General features: G+C 40.5%; 1 protein-coding gene across 1 annotated transcript in view; it reads left to right on the top strand.

Moving 5' to 3' along the window:
* The window catches only part of LOC311123000 (uncharacterized protein), a gene marked incomplete at its 5' end in the record, with an annotated part of 138,871 nt that extends 127,017 nt beyond the window's left edge, over positions 1-11,854 (top strand). Inside the window, 5 exons of the mRNA XM_084197298.1 lie at positions 8,183-8,377; positions 8,557-8,620; positions 8,774-8,947; positions 9,109-9,186; positions 9,341-11,854. Of these exons, the coding sequence (XP_084053424.1) occupies positions 8,183-8,377; positions 8,557-8,620; positions 8,774-8,947; positions 9,109-9,186; positions 9,341-9,534 (705 nt within the window). The remainder of the gene's footprint in view (positions 1-8,182; positions 8,378-8,556; positions 8,621-8,773; positions 8,948-9,108; positions 9,187-9,340) is intronic.
* Positions 11,855-19,239: the final 7,385 nt, after the last annotated feature.

Here is a 19,239-nt window from a genome sequence, read left to right on the forward strand (position 1 = left end):
TCTACACTAGATACAGTACACTAACTGAAGTCCTCTGCACTAGATACAGTACAGTAACTGAAGTCCTCTACACTAGATACAGTACACTAACTGAAGTCCTCTACACTAGATACAGTACACTAACTGAAGTCCTCTACACTAGATACAGTACAGTAACTGAAGTCCTCTGCACTAGATACAGTCCACTAACTGAAGTTCTCTACACTAGATACAGTACACTAACTGAAGTCCTCTACACTAGATACAGTACAGTAACTGAAGTCCTCTACACTAGATACAGTACAGTAACTGAAGTCCTCTACACTAGATACAGTACACTAACTGAAGTCCTCTGCACTAGATACAGTACAGTAACTGAAGTCCTCTACACTAGATACAGTACACTAACTGAAGTCCTCTACACTAGATACAGTACACTAACTGAAGTCCTCTACACTAGATACAGTACACTAACTGAAGTCCTCTGCACTAGATACAGTACAGTAACTGAAGTCCTCTACACTAGATACAGTACACTAACTGAAATCCTCTACACTAGATACAGTACACTAACTGAAGTCCTCTACACTAGATACAGTACACTAACTGATGTCCTCTACACTAGACACAGTACAGTAACTGAAGTCCTCTACACTAGATACAGTACAGTAACTGAAGTCCTCTACACTAGATACAGTACAGTAACTGAAGTCCTCTACACTAGACACAGTACAGTAACTGAAGTCCTCTACACTAGATACAGTACAGTAACTGAAGTCCTCTACACTAGATACAGTACAGTAACTGAAGTCCTCTACACTAGACACAGTACAGTAACTGAAGTCCTCTACACTAGATACAGTACGGTAACTGAAGTCCTCTACACTAGACACAGTACAGTAACTGACGTCCTCTACACTAGATACAGTACAGTAACTGAAGTCCTCTACACTAGATACAGTACAGTAACTGAAGTCCTCTACACTAGATACAGTACAGTAACTGAAGTCCTCTACACTAGATACAGTACAGTAACTGAAGTCCTCTACACTAGATACAGTACAGTAACTGAAGTCCTCTACACTAGACACAGTACAGTAACTGAAGTCCTCTACACTAGATACAGTACAGTAACTGAAGTCCTCTACACTAGATACATAACAATAACTGAAGTCCTCTACACTATATACAGTACACTAACTGAAGTCCTCTACACTAGATACAGTACACTAACTGAAGTCCTCTACACTAGATACAGTACACTAACTGAAGTCCTCTACACTAGATACAGTACAGTAACTGAAGCCCTCTACACTAGATACAGTACAGTAACTGAAGTCCTCTACACTAGACACAGTACACTAACTGAAGTCATCTACACTAGATACAGTACACTAACTGAAGTCCTCTACACTAGATACAGTACAGTAACTGAAGTCCTCTGCACTAGATACAGTACACTAACTGAAGTCCTCTACACTAGATACAGTACACTAACTGAAGTAATCTACACTAGATACAGTACAGTAACTGAATTCCTCTACACTAGATACAGTACACTAACTGAAGTCCTTTACACTAGATACAGTACACTAACTGAAGTCCTCTACACTAGATACAGTACAGTAACTGAAGTCCTCTGCACTAGATACAGTACACTAACTGAAGTCCTCTACACTAGATACAGTACACTAACTGAAGTAATCTACACTAGATACAGTACAGTAACTGAAGTCCTCTACACTAGATACAGTACACTAACTGAAGTCCTCTACACTAGATACAGTACACTAACTGAAGTCCTCTACACTAGATACAGTACAGTAACTGAAGTCCTCTGCACTAGATACAGTCCACTAACTGAAGTTCTCTACACTAGATACAGTACACTAACTGAAGTCCTCTACACTAGATACAGTACAGTAACTGAAGTCCTCTACACTAGATACAGTACAGTAACTGAAGTCCTCTACACTAGATACAGTACACTAACTGAAGTCCTCTGCACTAGATACAGTACAGTAACTGAAGTCCTCTACACTAGATACAGTACACTAACTGAAGTCCTCTACACTAGATACAGTACACTAACTGAAGTCCTCTACACTAGATACAGTACACTAACTGAAGTCCTCTACACTAGATACAGTACACTAACTGAAGTCCTCTACACTAGATACAGTACACTAACTGAAGTCCTCTGCACTAGATACAGTACAGTAACTGAAGTCCTCTACACTAGATACAGTACACTAACTGAATCCTCTACACTAGATACAGTACACTAACTGAAGTCCTCTACACTAGATACAGTACACTAACTGATGTCCTCTACACTAGACACAGTACAGTAACTGAAGTCCTCTACACTAGATACAGTACAGTAACTGAAGTCCTCTACACTAGATACAGTACAGTAACTGAAGTCCTCTACACTAGACACAGTACAGTAACTGAAGTCCTCTACACTAGATACAGTACAGTAACTGAAGTCCTCTACACTAGATACAGTACAGTAACTGAAGTCCTCTACACTAGACACAGTACAGTAACTGAAGTCCTCTACACTAGATACAGTACGGTAACTGAAGTCCTCTACACTAGACACAGTACGGTAACTGACGTCCTCTACACTAGATACAGTACAGTAACTGAAGTCCTCTACACTAGATACAGTACAGTAACTGAAGTCCTCTACACTAGATACAGTACAGTAACTGAAGTCCTCTACACTAGATACAGTACAGTAACTGAAGTCCTCTACACTAGATACAGTACAGTAACTGAAGTCCTCTACACTAGACACAGTACAGTAACTGAAGTCCTCTACACTAGATAAAGTACAGTAACTGAAGTCCTCTACACTAGATACATAACAATAACTGAAGTCCTCTACACTATATACAGTACACTAACTGAAGTCCTCTACACTAGATACAGTACACTAACTGAAGTCCTCTACACTAGATACAGTACACTAACTGAAGTCCTCTACACTAGATACAGTACAGTAACTGAAGCCCTCTACACTAGATACAGTACACTAACTGAAGTCCTCTACACTAGACACAGTACACTAACTGAAGTCCTCTACACTAGATACAGTACACTAACTGAAGTCCTCTACACTAGATACAGTACAGTAACTGAAGTCCTCTGCACTAGATACAGTACACTAATTGAAGTCCTCTACACTAGATACAGTACACTAACTGAAGTAATCTACACTAGATACAGTACAGTAACTGAAGTCCTCTACACTAGATACAGTACACTAACTGAAGTCCTCTACACTAGATACAGTACACTAACTGAAGTCCTCTGCACTAGATACAGTACAGTAACTGAAGTCCTCTACACTAGATACAGTACACTAACTGAAGTCCTCTACACTAGATACAGTACACTAACTGAAGTCCTCTACACTAGACACAGTACAGTAACTGAAGTCCTCTACACTAGATACAGTACAGTAACTGAAGTCCTCTACACTAGATACAGTACAGTAACTGAAGTCCTCTGCACTAGATACAGTACACTAACTGAAGTCCTCTACACTAGACACAGTACAGTAACTGAAGTCCTCTACACTGGATACAGTACAGTAACTGAAGTCCTCTACACTAGATACAGTACAGCAACTGAAGTCCTCTACACTAGACACAGTACAGTAACTGAAGTCCTCTACACTAGATACAGTACAGTAACTGAAGTCCTCTACACTAGACACAGTACAGTAACTGAAGTCCTCTACACTAGATACAGTACAGTAACTGAAGTCCTCTACACTAGATACAGTACAGTAACTGAAGTCATCTACACTAGATACAGTACAGTAACTGAAGTCCTCTACACTAGATACAGTACAGTAACTGAAGTCCTCTACACTAGATACAGTACAGTAACTGAAGTCCTCTACACTAGATACAGTACAGTAACTGAAGTCCTCTACACTAGACACAGTACAGTAACTGAAGTCCTCTACACTAGATACAGTACAGTAAATGAAGTCCTCTACACTAGATACAGTACAATAACTGAAGTCCTCTACACTAGATACAGTAAAGTAACTGAAGTCCTCTACACTAGATACAGTACACTAACTGAAGTCCTCTACACTAGACACAGTACACTAACTGAAGTCCTCTACACTAGATACAGTACACTAACTGAAGTACTCTACACTAGATACAGTACACTAACTGAAGTCCTCTGCACTAGATACAGTACAGTAACTGAAGTTCTCTACACTAGATACAGTACACTAACTGAAGTCCTCTACACTAGATACAGTACACTAACTGAAGTCCTCTACACTAGATACAGTACAGTAACTGAAGTCCTCTGCACTAGATACAGTCCACTAACTGAAGTCCTCTACACTAGATACAGTACACTAACTGAAGTCCTTTACACTAGATACAGTACAGTAACTGAAGTCCTCTGCACTAGATACAGTACACTAACTGAAGTCCTCTACACTAGATACAGTACACTAACTGAAGTCCTCTGCACTAGATACAGTACAGTAACTGAAGTCCTCTACACTAGATACAGTACACTAACTGAAGTCCTCTACACTAGATACAGTACACTAACTGAAGTCCTCTACACTAGACACAGTACGGTAACTGAAGTCCTCTAAACTAGATACAGTACAGTAACTGAAGTCCTCTACACTAGATACAGTACAGTAACTGAAGTCCTCTACACTAGACACAGTACAGTAACTGAAGTCCTCTACACTAGATACAGTACAGTAACTGAAGTCCTCTACACTAGATACAGTACAGTAACTGAAGTCCTCTACACTAGTCACAGTACAGTAACTGAAGTCCTCTACACTAGATACAGTACAGTAACTGAAGTCCTCTACACTAGACACAGTACAGTAACTGAAGTCCTCTACACTAGATACAGTACAGTAACTGAAGTCCTCTACACTAGACACAGTACAGTAACTGAAGTCCTCTACACTAGATACAGTACAGTAACTGAAGTCCTCTACACTAGACACAGTACAGTAACTGAAGTCCTCTACACTAGATACAGTACAGTAACGGAAGTCCTCTACACTAGATACAGTACAGTAACTGAAGTCCTCTACACTAGATACAGTACAGTAACTGAAGTCCTCTACACTAGACACAGTACAGTAACTGAAGTCCTCTACACTAGATACAGTACAGTAACTGAAGTCCTCTACACTAGACACAGTACAGTAACTGAAGTCCTCTACACTAGATACAGTACAGTAACGGAAGTCCTCTACACTAGATACAGTACAGTAACTGAAGTCCTCTACACTAGATACAGTACAGTAACTGAAGTCCTCTACACTAGATACAGTACAGTAACTGAAGTCCTCTACACTAGATACAGTACAGTAACTGAAGTCCTCTACACTAGACACAGTACAGTAACTGAAGCCCTCTACACTAGATACAGTACAGTAACTGAAGTCCTCTACACTAGATACAGTACAGTAACTGAAGTCCTCTACACTAGATACAGTACAGTAACTGAAGTCCTCTACACTAAATACAGTACAGTAACTGAAGTCCTCTACACTAGATACAGTACAGTAACTGAAGTCCTCTACACTAGATACAGTACACTAACTGAAGTCCTCTACACTAGATACAGTACACTATCTGAAGTCCTCTACACTAGATACAGTACAGTAACTGAAGTCCTCTACACTAGATACAGTACACTAACTGAAGTCCTCTACACTAGATACAGTACACTAACTGAAGACCTCTACACTAGATACAGTACACTAACTGAAGTCCTCTACACTAGATACAGTACACTAACTGAAGTCCTCTACACTAGATACAGTACACTAACTGAAGTCAACTGCACTAGATACAGTACAGTAACTGAAGCCCTCTACACTAGACACAGTACAGTAACTGAAGTCCTCTACACTAGATACAGTACAGTAACTGAAGTCCTCTACACTAGATACAGTACAGTAACTGAAGTCCTCTACACTAGACACAGTACAGTAACTGAAACCCTCTACACTAGATACAGTACAGTAACTGAAGTCCTCTACACTAGACACAGTACAGTAACTGAAGTCATCTACACTAGATACAGTACAGTAACTGAAGTCCTCTACACTAGATACAGTACAGTAACTGAAGTCCTCTACACTAGATACAGTACAGTAACTGAAGTCCTCTACACTAGACACAGTACAGTAACTGAAGTCCTCTACACTAGATACAGTACAGTAACTGAAGTCCTCTACACTAGATACAGTACAGTAACTGAAGTCCTCTACACTAGATACAGTACAGTAACTGAAGTCCTCTACACTAGATATAGTACACTAACTCTAACTGAAGTCCTCTACACTAGATACAGTACAGTAACTGAAGTCCTCTACACTAGATACAGTACACTAACTGAAGCCCTCTACACTAGATACAGTACAGTAACTGAAGTCCTCTACACTAGATACAGTACACTAACTGAAGTCCTCTACACTAGATACAGTACAGTAACTGAAGTCCTCTACACTAGATACAGTACACTAACTGAAGTCCTCTACACTAGATACAGTACAGTAACTGAAGTCCTCTACACTAGATACAGTACACTAAATGAAGTCCTCTACACTAGATACAGTACAGTAACTGAAGTCCTCTACACTAGATACAGTACACTAACTGAAGTCCTCTACACTAGATACAGTACACTAACTGAAGTCCTCTACACTAGATACAGTACACTAACTGAAGTCCTCTACACTAGATACAGTACACTAACTGAAGTCCTCTACACTAGATACAGTACACTAACTGAAGTCCTCTGCACTAGATACAGTACACTAACTGAAGTCCTCTACACTAGATACAGTACACTAACTGAAGTCCTCTACACTAGATAAAGTACACTAACTGAAGTCCTCTACACTAGATACAGTACACTAACTGATGTCCTCTACACTAGACACAGTTCAGTAACTGAAGTCCTCTACACTAAATACAGTACAGTAACTGAAGTCCTCTACACTAGATACAGTACAGTAACTGAAGTCCTCTACACTAGATACAGTACAGTAACTGAAGTCCTCTACACTAGACACAGTACAGTAACTGAAGTCCTCTACACTAGATACAGTACAGTAACTGAAGTCCTCTACACTAGATACAGTACAGTAACTGAAGTCCTCTACACTAGATACAGTACAGTAACTGAAGTCCTCTACACTAGACACAGTACAGTAACTGAAGTCCTCTACAGTAGATACAGTACAGTAACTGAAGTCCTCTACACTAGACACAGTACAATAACTGAAGTCCTCTGCACTAGATACAGTACACTAACTGAAGTCCTCTACACTAGATACAGTACACTAACTGAAGTCCTCTACATTAGATACAGTACAGTAACTGAAGTCCTCTACACTAGACACAGTACAGTAACCAATATAGTTATTCTCTGTCCCCTGGATAATGTTATTTTACTGTGGGAGGGGAGACATGAGATGAGGTGATTTGTCATTGTGACAGGAAGGCATTGTCATGGTTTTTAACTATAGTAGTACAGATTACAGAGAAGCTCTCATCTCTTTTCTTCTTCTTCTTCTTCTTCTTCTTCTTCTTCTTCTTCTTCTTCTTCTTCTTCTTCTTCTTCTTCTTCTTCTTCTTCATAATGGCCAGCTTTGTTCCACATAAATCACAGATGTCTGTCTGAGGCTGTTGTTTACAGGGTGTGGGTGCTAGGCTACATACATGGGAAGCTGTGAGTCCCACATGGCACCCTATTCCGTATGGGTCCCGGTCAAAAGTAGTGCACTATATCTCGAATAGGGTGCCATTTGGGATGAGTTCCTGTGTCTGTGTTTTTATTGTGGAGGAGGTAAGTGAGTAATACGCTGGAGGCTGGGTAGGGCCCGGTTACAATCTAAAGTGGACACTGCCCCCTTGTTGACTTGACTCTCCTTCAAGGGTCTGACAGGAATAGGTTGGTGGAAACAGTTCGATAGCAGTTGGATGGTTGAAAATACATAAGTGCCATTGTGCAGGAGTTCATTAATCTTTTCAATCTTCAATATAAAACGCTGTTGTCGGTGGTCGAACTGTACTCTTCAGTGGTTGGATGTCTGACTAACACACTACCTCTCACCCCTCTTCTCTTTTCTTCTCTCCTCTTTTCTGACTCTTTCCCGCTCTCTCTCGCTCAGGGTGAGCCAGGTGTCCCAGGTCAGAGGGGCACCCCAGGGGAGCGAGGTCGCCCTGGACCCCCTGGCATAGGGGGGTATTCCTCCAAGGCTGATACCCCAGTGATGGGCCCAGTGGGACCCAGGGGAGAGAGGGGGACCCCTGGCCCACCAGGCACTGCAGGGTCCCCTGGACCTCCAGGAACACCAGGCAACGAGGTGAGACCTTAGCTACTGGGGTGAATTGCATCGATTATGAATTGATCACTTGTTATGTTCGTGTTTGTTTCACAATGTCTAATGAAACACTAAACCAACATTTTGGTCAAAAGACTAAAACCCAAAAGTGGTGGTTAGGTCTTCTCTTATGTCCCTCACGCTCTCTCTCTAATCCACAGCCTGTGGTCAACTATGACAACATCAAGGACTTTATTCGCCAGCAGGTCATCAAGATATTTGATGGTGAGAATGTGGTCTTCTTTTCGTTTAGGTTTATCACCCATACTTTGCAAAGATCTGGCCGTATTTCCTAATTGAGCAGTGGGAGAGAATGTAAATAGCTTTATTGATTATTAGGTGGTTTATCAACTGGAGTTGTACTGTATCCCTCAACAGAGAGGATGGCCTACTTCATGTCTCGTATGCAGCAGCCACAAGAGGTATCGTCCCCCGGTCGTCCTGGCCCCCCAGGGAAGGATGGTAACCCAGGTAGAGATGGGACTCCAGGGGCCCCAGGTCAGCCAGGACAGATAGGCAGAGAGGGCCGCCAAGGAGTCCTGGGACCACAGGGTGAGTCTAGACTTCACTTGATTCCTTTTGTCGTAAGGCCTGAATACCACGGTCATGATAAATACGTAGGAGTTCATAAACAGTTATGACAAGTGATGTCAGTTTAGCGTAACATAAAGGTTAGCTACTCTCTCAAGTGATGTCCTCTGTCATGTCTGCAGGTCCACAAGGTCTGAAGGGAGAGAAAGGTGACAAGGGTGTAGGAGAGATGGGTGACAGTGGACCCCCAGGAGCACCAGGTAAGACGCCACATCAGCCTGTCTAAATGTTTAACTCTCCACTATCCTGCCAAAGCTTCAATAAGTTAGATCTTTCAACTGCTCTGCTCTTTTATAATCACTGTGCATCCAGTGCTTCAATGATGCCCTCTGTCCCTTCCTCCCCATGCCCCAGGTGTCCCAGGCCCCCCAGGCTATGGCAAGATGGGCCCCAGTGGCCCCGTGGGTCAGCAGGGGGTCCCTGGAGTCTCAGGAACCCCTGGACAGCCGGGCCAGAAGGGCAGGGAGGGCCGGTGTAACCCCTCTGACTGTATGAGCCAACCAATAGAGTGGAACCCTAAGGGCCCTCCCGTCAAGGGCCCCTACTAGAGAGAGAATATTAAAGATGAGAGGAGGAAAGGAGACACAGAGAGATGAGAGAGATGGAGAGATAGAATAAAGCAACCCAAAGACCAGAAGGCACTAGAGACAGAAGTGGAGGGGTGAAGAGAGAGAGAAGAGAAAACAGAAAACAGAAGACCAGCAGCTACCGTCCAATCAAAAGAAATCATCCCAAGAAAACAAATGAATACTGAAGCACCCATAGTTGATGTGGTCCTCTTCATCCATCCCTAATTCATCAAAGTGTTTGCCAGTTAGCTGTCCAACTCACCGCCTGTGTAGAAAATATATACAGATATCGGATCTTAATTTGAGCCAGTTTGCTAAAGCATGAAAACAATCCTGCAGAAACAGGAAATGTTAATTATTATGTGGATTATGATTAATGGATGTTTTTGTAGTGGTTGATACATTTTTGTAAGGGGAAATCAAGTATGACATTTCAAAGTGGAAATTACAAATGTTAGAAGCCTTTTTAAACATCAAATACACTACACATTTAAAATGTCCTTCATTGTAGGAAAGTTAATCCTGCAACAGGGTGATCAAATTAAGATTCTACATCTGTATGTGTAGAACCTTCTAACTGAAGACTTAGTACTGGCTGAAGTGGCTTTGTTAAAGGAGATAATGTGGACACTGTGCAATCCTGCCTCTCTACTCTCTGTCATATCTGTTCATTCCTTCAAATTTTCCCAACTTTAGCTATCAGTTCATTCTATAAATTAAATATGTTTAGTTTGATAATACCAGCAAGAGCAAATTTAGCCTTGGAAAAACTACCTGCAAACTCTTCCTCATCATCACTATAATCCTCATCTTCATTCTGATTGTAAAATGTGCCCGTTGGGAGTATTAGACAGCTGCTTTGTGCTGTTCTGCTTTGACCTTGCCTCTCTCTAGCAATAGAAACAGAATGAATAGAACTGACATGGCACTCCCATTCCAACTTCCCTTTATTATTTATGCATGCTGTGTTGTTTATGTTATTTCTATGCTTGAATATACACCTTCATCACTTGAGTGATGTCTGATGCTTTAACAGATCTATACGCTATACCCTCAAATAATGGCCTTATGAGAAGGTGTCACCTTCTCTTCCCTGACTGTGTGAGAAGAACATCATGTCCAGGTCCCCAGAGTGCCTGTTTTGTACATATTTCTATTTATATATAATGGCTTTTTATACCTTTTGTATTTTGGAATTGGCGTCAGCATGGCTTGCCGTGTGTTTGTTATGGTCAACTGTTATATATGCACTACCAGTGTGTTTTTTATAAGATTTTAAAGGGAGTCATTTGTTCTGTAAAACAAATTATGAGGGAATTGTGCCTTTTGTGTAAAAGCAGATTGGATTTATATATGGTGGTATTATTATGCTTTGGAAGGTATTTTCATGTGTGCCTTATAAAGTACACGACATCATGTTCAACTGTAGCATTTTCAAAACTGGCTCAAAAATCACTTTTCTTGTTGTGTAGCAATTTATTAACAAGTCTCTTACCACATCACCAAGCTTGTTTTTCACAACAGATAAACTTGAAAGGGATCATTTGCTCCTCGAGTACACCACTGGTACAGTAGCTGAAATAGGGTTGCAAAAATTCAGGTCACTTTCCCCAAATTCCTAGGATTTTCTGAAATCCTGGTAATTTTGGGATCTTAGGCGGAAATATATGCTTTATGACCACTAAGAGTTTTCAATGTCATTATCAAACATAAGAGAAAAAGGTTTAATATCCATCTTCACTCAAATCGCTGGCATAACTGTGCCAACTAGCTTCACTGTGCCAACTGCTAGCTGTGTAATGGACATCACCAGGTTTAGAAACATATAGGTGTTCTGAGTTGTTATTGGAGTTTTTTCCTGAACATGTGACCTGTCCAGAGTATTTCCTGGTCAGGAATAACTACTGACCCTAGGTATGCTAAACACCCTGACAATAACTAGCCTTTAGAAACATCTTGTTGAAACAACAGCACTTTTTCCCTGCTATCCTCAGTAGATCTGATTGTTTCTATGTTACAGGTACTTTTTATTAAGCCATCCTGTGTAAAGAGATGGTATTTTTTTTAATGGAAACTTTTCTGAAAAAGCTAATACATTTAGCAAAGCAGACATGTTGTTGATCAACAGATCAGAGACATCCAAGTATATAATGTGACTAGTTCACTGTGTTTTTTTTCCCATACCATCAATGTGCACAATGTATTTTATTGGAATGCCTTTCCTTGGTTCTCTGAATGAAAGCGTACTAAGGACAAAACGTTAACTAGCACTCCAATTAAATTATTCTGTTTTTCAAGTAAGCAGATTGCTAGAGCTGTTTTTGTATAAACTCCAAGCCACCTGCAAGAGACTATTATGTGAATGAGTCCAAGTAGAATACCTTTCAAGTGGAAGGCTTTTACAAAAGCTTCACTTCCGCAGCTTTGAGATTGTATTACTCACAGAAGGATAGAGCGTATACCATAATACCTACCACTGGGATAATGTAGTGTATGTCATCATCCTCTAGTCTAGGCAGACTACATGCAGCACCAACATAACTTACCAGCACTGACTGGACTGAAGTGTGGTACAGAGACAGAGAAAGTCTAGACTCTACCCATTAACCCGTCTCTAAACCCACTGGAATAATGACCATGTTATTTTAATACAATAATTTTTTCTATTCAGAGATCTGACGGTTCCCACATGGTAGGGAAGAACATTCAGGTTTTATAAAACTTTCCTCTTTATTGTTTTGGAATTGGTTGACCTGAACAACCAAGAAAAAAAGAAATTAAACGTCTTTACAGATGAATCATATAAAGAACAATAAATAGATTGTTTCTGTTAATGAAAATAATCAGACCTAGTTGTTGTTAGAATGTTGACATTGATTGACTCTGTGGAAGTTAGTTGACAGTGGCATAGAAAGATTGATTACTGTAACTGATCTGTTTGGAAAAGCAGTCATTTGAACTTCTAAATTTGATTGCTGATTAGGTTAATTAACACATGGGTTGTTTTGGTTGGTTCATATTCTAACCCATCCTCTTTTTTCTCTACATAAAATCAACAAACATTTACAAAGATTTACAGCACTGAATTATGGGAAATAGATGGGATTGCCCATCAGGATATGCTGTTGCCAGGCAACTAGAGGAAGAGATCAAGGCTAAATAAATAATTTGTTTCTAAAATTAGGCAAAGGTAGAAAGGGGTGGCAATGTACATGTGAGGTAAAAAAAAGGGGTTTCACTCAAGCATACAGGTCGAGGGGTTTAGCAATACATCTTACAATGGTACGGTATGGAGTGTGGAATTTGATCTTTTATTTGTACTTGTGTGTACACTTGTAAGCCACTTGTTGTTTGGTGGGGGGTGGAGGGGGTCATATGCTTGCCTTTTCTGCTTCAAAACATATTTCAATATTAATATTTCAGGTATAAAACAACAGCATTTAAAGTGACCACGGTATATAAGAAAAAAGCACCAATCATCAGACACAAAGTCTATCTCTAGTCCTCCCAGTCCAGGGGCTATGGCTGCTGATAACGTCACTGGATATGATTCTGATGTCAATACGTCTCTCTCATGGTGCGTTCAAGACAACTGGGAACTTGAAAAAATACGAGGTGAAATCATGACGTCAGTGACCTTCAGGTCGGAAAGTCGGAGCTCTAGAAAGAGGCCGAGTTCCCGAGTTGGAATTCCGAGTTGGATGACCGTTCAAAGCGATTTTTCCCAGTCTGAGCTAGTTTTTTTCTGAGTTCCCAGATGTCTTGAATGCACTGAAGTCAGAAGGTGGAGATTTTAGAGTTCAGAGCGCCCAGTTTTTTTGAACTCTGCATCATTCTCTTTCCCTCTGTGGTGGGGGGTGGGGCAGTTGGACGTGACTGACATTGACATCAGCCAATCCCTGACCAGAGATTGTAAATTCAGAGGGGTGTTATTGGCTGTGAGTGGCTATTGTCATGGTGATTTAAAGTAGGTGGGCATGGTGTATGTTGCAAACTGTCTCCAAACAGTAAAACTGAAGGTCGTCAGTTTAGGGGTCAGAGGGGCAACGTCAGTCACGATAGTATCGCCCCCACTCCTCGCTCTCGTTGGTATCCAATAAAGAAGAGTTCTCTCTCTCTCTCTCTCTCTCTCTCTCTCTCTCTCTCTCTCTCTCTCTCTCTCTCTCTCTCTCTCTCTCTCTCTCTCTCTCTCTCTCTCTCTCTCTCTCTCCTCTATCCCTGCTTCTCTCTCTCTTCTGTCTCTCTCTTTATCCCTGGTGTTGTGGGGCTTTTTATGGAGAGCTGAGGTTAGACTCCGGGGCCCTTGACCCTGGCGGAGTCCTGTAGTCTGGGGGAGGTGTAGGCTGAGGCAGCTAGGCAGGCTGCAGCCTCACAGAACCCTGGAAGACCAGTGGGGCCCGCCTTACCAGGACGACCGGCCTCTCCTGCCGAGCCCTGGGTGCCTCGCTCACCAGGCTTACCATTTCGAGCCACGCCGTCAATACCAGGGGGACCTGAGGAGGAAGAGTTTTGAAAGTGAGATGGTTTTAGTTTGACCCCATAACTTCCTGAGGTAAGTTGATACACCTTTTACGATAAACTAAAACATACATAGACAAAACTATAGACAATTTAACATTTACACACATTTCCATAAACATTAATGACATCACACATGCTCAGACCCAGATGTTCCCACCGTATCCACACCCAATGTTGTTTCTAATGCTTGTAAGACGCTGCCCCATATGACTTCAACTTGTTTTAAGTTGTTTCTGTCTGTAGCCAGATTTTTTTTCAATATTTAAATAAGCATGCCATGTCTTGAAATATGCAGATAGACATATTAAAATTAAACTTACATTGTAAAATTTCTGACAGCCAGTGCAGCTTTCTAACTCTGCCCAGAACTTTTGGACTTTATAGCACTCCCAGAAGGCATGAATTATTGAGTCATCGTTAGCTTTACACTAAAGACATGACTATGCCATTGTAATGTAGAATTAGTTAATTTTGTCTTTTGTATAATACATTCTATACATTAGTTTATACTGGATTAAGAGTACATTTTCGTTAACTGTAATTGTGTTTGTTATGTTCCAACACTCCCTCCATCTTGTGCCAATATCCTTTCTTTTATAGTATTGGTTCCAATAGTTTATATTTTTTTTCTAAGAGGTTGTCAGTTGAATAGGCTCTCGGCAAGGTTTGGTATATCTTACCTATCATATGAGTAACTGTTTCTGACTCAAATAGGATTTCCTCAACATTGCTCTGATGTCCAAAAGCTTTCAGGTCGAAATGTGATATAAAACTTTTAAGTTGCATATACAGTATTTGAAAATGTCTACATTAATTGTATTTCCAATTACCACATTTACAGTTTCTATGCCTTCGGTTTTCCACGTGGGCCAATTTATTGGTGAATTCTGAAAAGTATTGTTCCATAGGGGTGTGTTTTTAGGGAGATATATTGGTTCTTGTAGAATTCGTTGAATTTTCTTTTATGTTGTTATGATGTTCTTAACTATGAAGTTGTTAATGTTCTTACCGCCATCCTTTGAAAACAGACACGTGAAAAGATTCTGGGGATGAGCATGCGCATATTCAATATGTACCCATCGTTCCACTTTAGCGCATTTAACAATGTGTCGCAAGTAAAAGCCTTGATACAATTCCAAATGTTTATTTTTCCTATTGCCATTATTTCCGTTTTTTCCACTTTAGTTTTATATCCTGAGATTTTAGAGTATTCCAAAAATAATTTTAACAAGGGTGGCATTGAGTTTTCAATATTGGTCAAGTATGTCAGGAGATCATCGTCAAATAAGTTTAGTTTATATTAATGTTTACCAATACTGATACTTGTTACGTTTGGGTCCTGTCTAATTCTTTCTGCAAGCGGTTCAATTGCCAGTGCAAACAGGAGGGGGGAGAGAGGACATCCCTGTCTCGTGTCCCTTTCTAAAGCAATTTCATCAGATAATGTATTATTTGTGTATATTTTTTATTCATGACATTTATATAATGTTGTTATGAAATGTATTATTTCTGCTGGAAAGTTGAATGCTTCCAAATGTCTAAATAGAAAAGGCCACTCAAGATGGTTGAAAGCTTTTTCGGCATCAACAGCCATTATTGATAAATCTACATCTTGTTTTTTTGTGTATTGTATTATTCTGAAACATGTTCTTGTGCTTGTTTGTGTCTATTTTTAATAAACCCTGTTTGATCAAATGTATGGGTCTGTAATCTGCCGGGGACTCTCCAGATTTTCCTGGTGTTAATATAACTGAAACAGCTGTTTGATACATGGAACTCGGAAGCCCTGAATTGAGTGACGTGTGTTGTCATTTGAGTTAATAGGGACGCTACCTTGTCCAGAATATAAAATAAAATTCAATGGGAAAGCCGTCCATCCCTGATACTTTTCTCAGTGCAAATGTTTTAACAGTGTCTAATATTAATTTTTTGGGGTGATTTCCATTTTTTGTGATTATTTTTTATCTGCTGAAAGTTGCTTCAGGGTTATTGCGTCTAAAACGGCTGTAGGATTAGTCCAACTGTTATTTAATTCTGATTTATATAGATTTTCATAGAATCTTTTAAAATTGTGATTAATATTGTTGTTGTTTCTAATTAAAGCATTTGTATCCTTATCTTTTAAAATGATAACTGGTTTGGTGTGTATTCGTTTTATGAGGTCTGCAAGGTGTTTACCAGGTTTATTTGCCATGAAATAGTATGCTTTATTTGAGTTTAACCTGTAGTTGTTGGCTCGCTTCAAATGTAAAAGGTCATATTCCTGCTTATGTTAAAAAATGTAATGTTCTTCTTTACCCTGTAAATATTTTTTATGGGCTTTTTCTAAGATAGTGATTTACTATTCTTAAATTGTAATTTCTAACTCAGATGTAACTTTAGCAGAGTATGAGGTAATGATTCCCCTAATGTACACCTTAAAAGCATCCCAAATTATGTCAGGGGTCGGCTTTTCTCTGTGCTGTATGTCTACATTTGTAATGTATTTTATAAATTTCGGGTCGTGAAGATGTGCTCTGTTCATTCTCCATATTCTGTCACTATAAGTGGATTATCTGTTGGTGTAATTAAGCATGATACAGAATAATTATCTGATATCACTATATCATGGATTTTAGAACCCAGTGTGGAGATGTACAGATCAGGGTTGGTTTATAAAAAAAATAGATCAGGGTTGGTTTATAAAAAAATATCAGAAACTTTGAACATCCCACGGAGCAACATTAAATCCATTATTAAAAAATGGAAAGAATATGGCACCACAACAAACCTGCCAAGAGAGGGCCGCCCACTAAAACTCACAGACCAGGCAAGGAGGGCATTAATCAGAGAGGCAACAAAGAGACCAAAGATAACCCTGAAGGAGCTGCAAAGCTCCACAGCAGAGATTGAGTATCTGTCCATAGGACATCTTTAAGCAGTACACTCCACAGAGCTGGGCTTTACGGAAGAGTGGCCAGAAAAAAGCCATTGCTTAAAGAAAAAAATAAGCAAACACGTTTGGTGTTCGCCAAAAGTCATGTGGGAGACTCCCCAAACATATGGAAGAAGGTACTCTGGTCAGATGAGACTAAAATTGAGCTTTTTGGCCATCAAGGAAAACGCAATGTCTGGCGCAAACCCAACACCTCTCATCACCCCGAGAACACCATCCCCACACTGAAGCATGGTGGTGGCAGCATCATGCTGTGGGGATGTTTTCTATCGGCAAGGACTGGGAAACTGGTCAGAATTGAAGGAATGTGGATGGCACTAAATATAGGGAAATTCTTAAGGGAAACCTGTTTCAGTCTTCCAGAGATTTGAGACTGGGACGAAGGTTCACCTTCCAGCAGGACAATGACCCTAAGCATACTGCTAAAGCAACACTCGAGTGGTTCCTCCCGAGTGGCGCAGTGGTCTACCTGTGCCACTAGAGATCCTGGTTCGAATCCAGGCTCTGTCGTAGCCAGCCGCGACCGGGAGACCCATGGGGTGGCGCACAATTGGCCCAGCGTCGTCCAGGGTAGGGGAGGGAATGGCCGGCAGGGATATAGCTCAGTTGGTAGAGCATGGCGTTTGCAATGCCAGGGTTGTGGGTTTGATTCCCACGGGGGGCCAGTATGAAAAATAAAAAAATAATGTATGCACTCACTAACTGTAAGTCGCTCTGGATAAGAGCGTCTGCTAAATGACTAAAATGTAAAATGTTTAAGGGGACATTTAAATGTCTTTAAATGGCCTAGTCAAAGCCCAGACCTCAATCCAATTGAGAATCTGCAGTATGACTTAAAGATTGCTGTACACCAGCGGAACCCATCCAACTTGAAGGAGCTTGAGCAGTTTTGCCTTGAAGAATGGGCAAAAATCCCAGTGGCTAGATGTGCCAAGCTTATAGAGACATACCCCAAGAGACTTGCAGCTGTAATTGCAGCAAAAGGTGACTGTACAAAGTATTGACTTTAGGGGTGGGGTGAATAGTTATGCACGCTCAAGTTCTGTTTTTTTGTTTCACAATAAAACATATTTTGCATCTTCAAAGTGGTAGGCATGTTGTGTAAATCAAATGAAACAAACCCCCGAAAAATAAATGTTAATTCCAGGTTGTAAGGCAACAAAATAGGAAAAATGCCAAGAGGGGTGAATACTTTCGCAAGCCACTGTAGGTCATCTGCTAAAATCTGTCTGGGTTTGATCTAATATAGCTTAAATTATATCTAAAAACACCAGGTTTGCCCCTGGAGGGATATACAATTAAATTAATGTGCATTTTTCCCCATGTAAGAAACAATTCAAAATTAGAAAACGTCCTTCTTGGTCCGTTTGCTGGGATGCCTACACTTCTGCTGTTACTACAGTAGGTGCCAGGATAGACATCTCCAACCCAGCTTCTCTTTAAATATTACATTTCTCCTTTTATGAAGTGTAGCGCTTGCAGGAAAACCTGCTGACAATCTCTTTAAATGTTCAAGAACCTTGTGCTTTTTTTGCCATCATGAAGCCTGTGCACATTCCATGCAATAAGTTGGATTTTGTTGGCCTTTACTTGTTTAGAATCAAAGTTAACCTTGTCTGTTCCATCTGTCATTTATGAACCAGTTAAAACATTTAAGCAGACATGTCATATGAGGGCGGTGGATATCCCATGGATATGGAACAGTTATTGACAGACATGCTATACTTCCCACTTTGTATTGTCTTTTCAGTGTCCATTTAGCCCATTGGCATCGGCTACTTCTATCGTTACTTCATAGAGAAGAACAGTTACTTGGGGAAAGTAGAGTATAGATTATATTAGGGGGAAAGAATAGTGTCTCAATTTACGATAAGCTGGTCTTAGGCATCACTGATTATCGCTTTTTCCTGCTTTGCAGGAGGGTCTCCTCCTTAAACTGGAAAGGTTTCTTGCAGCTTGTTTAGGGCTTCATCTGCACTGATTAATTCCATCCTTTGAGTTTCCTTCCATACCTAAAGCATTGCCAGGAAGCGGAGCTGAGATTTGATTCCTTTTTCCTCCATTGAATGTCTGATCGGAATGTACATGTATTCCTTGCATTTTTTTCTCAGCCTAGCAGACAGGTCCTGGACGAATTGAATGGACTGTCCATGGATTTTGATCTCCTTTCCCCCTTGTGCCTTCAGAATGTTGACTTTGGTGTGATAGTTCCACAGCTGGAGGATTAC

The sequence above is a fragment of the Coregonus lavaretus genome, assembly GCF_964263955.1.
Source record: "Coregonus lavaretus genome assembly, contig: HAP1_SCAFFOLD_1109, whole genome shotgun sequence".
NCBI lineage: Eukaryota > Metazoa > Chordata > Actinopteri > Salmoniformes > Salmonidae > Coregonus > Coregonus lavaretus.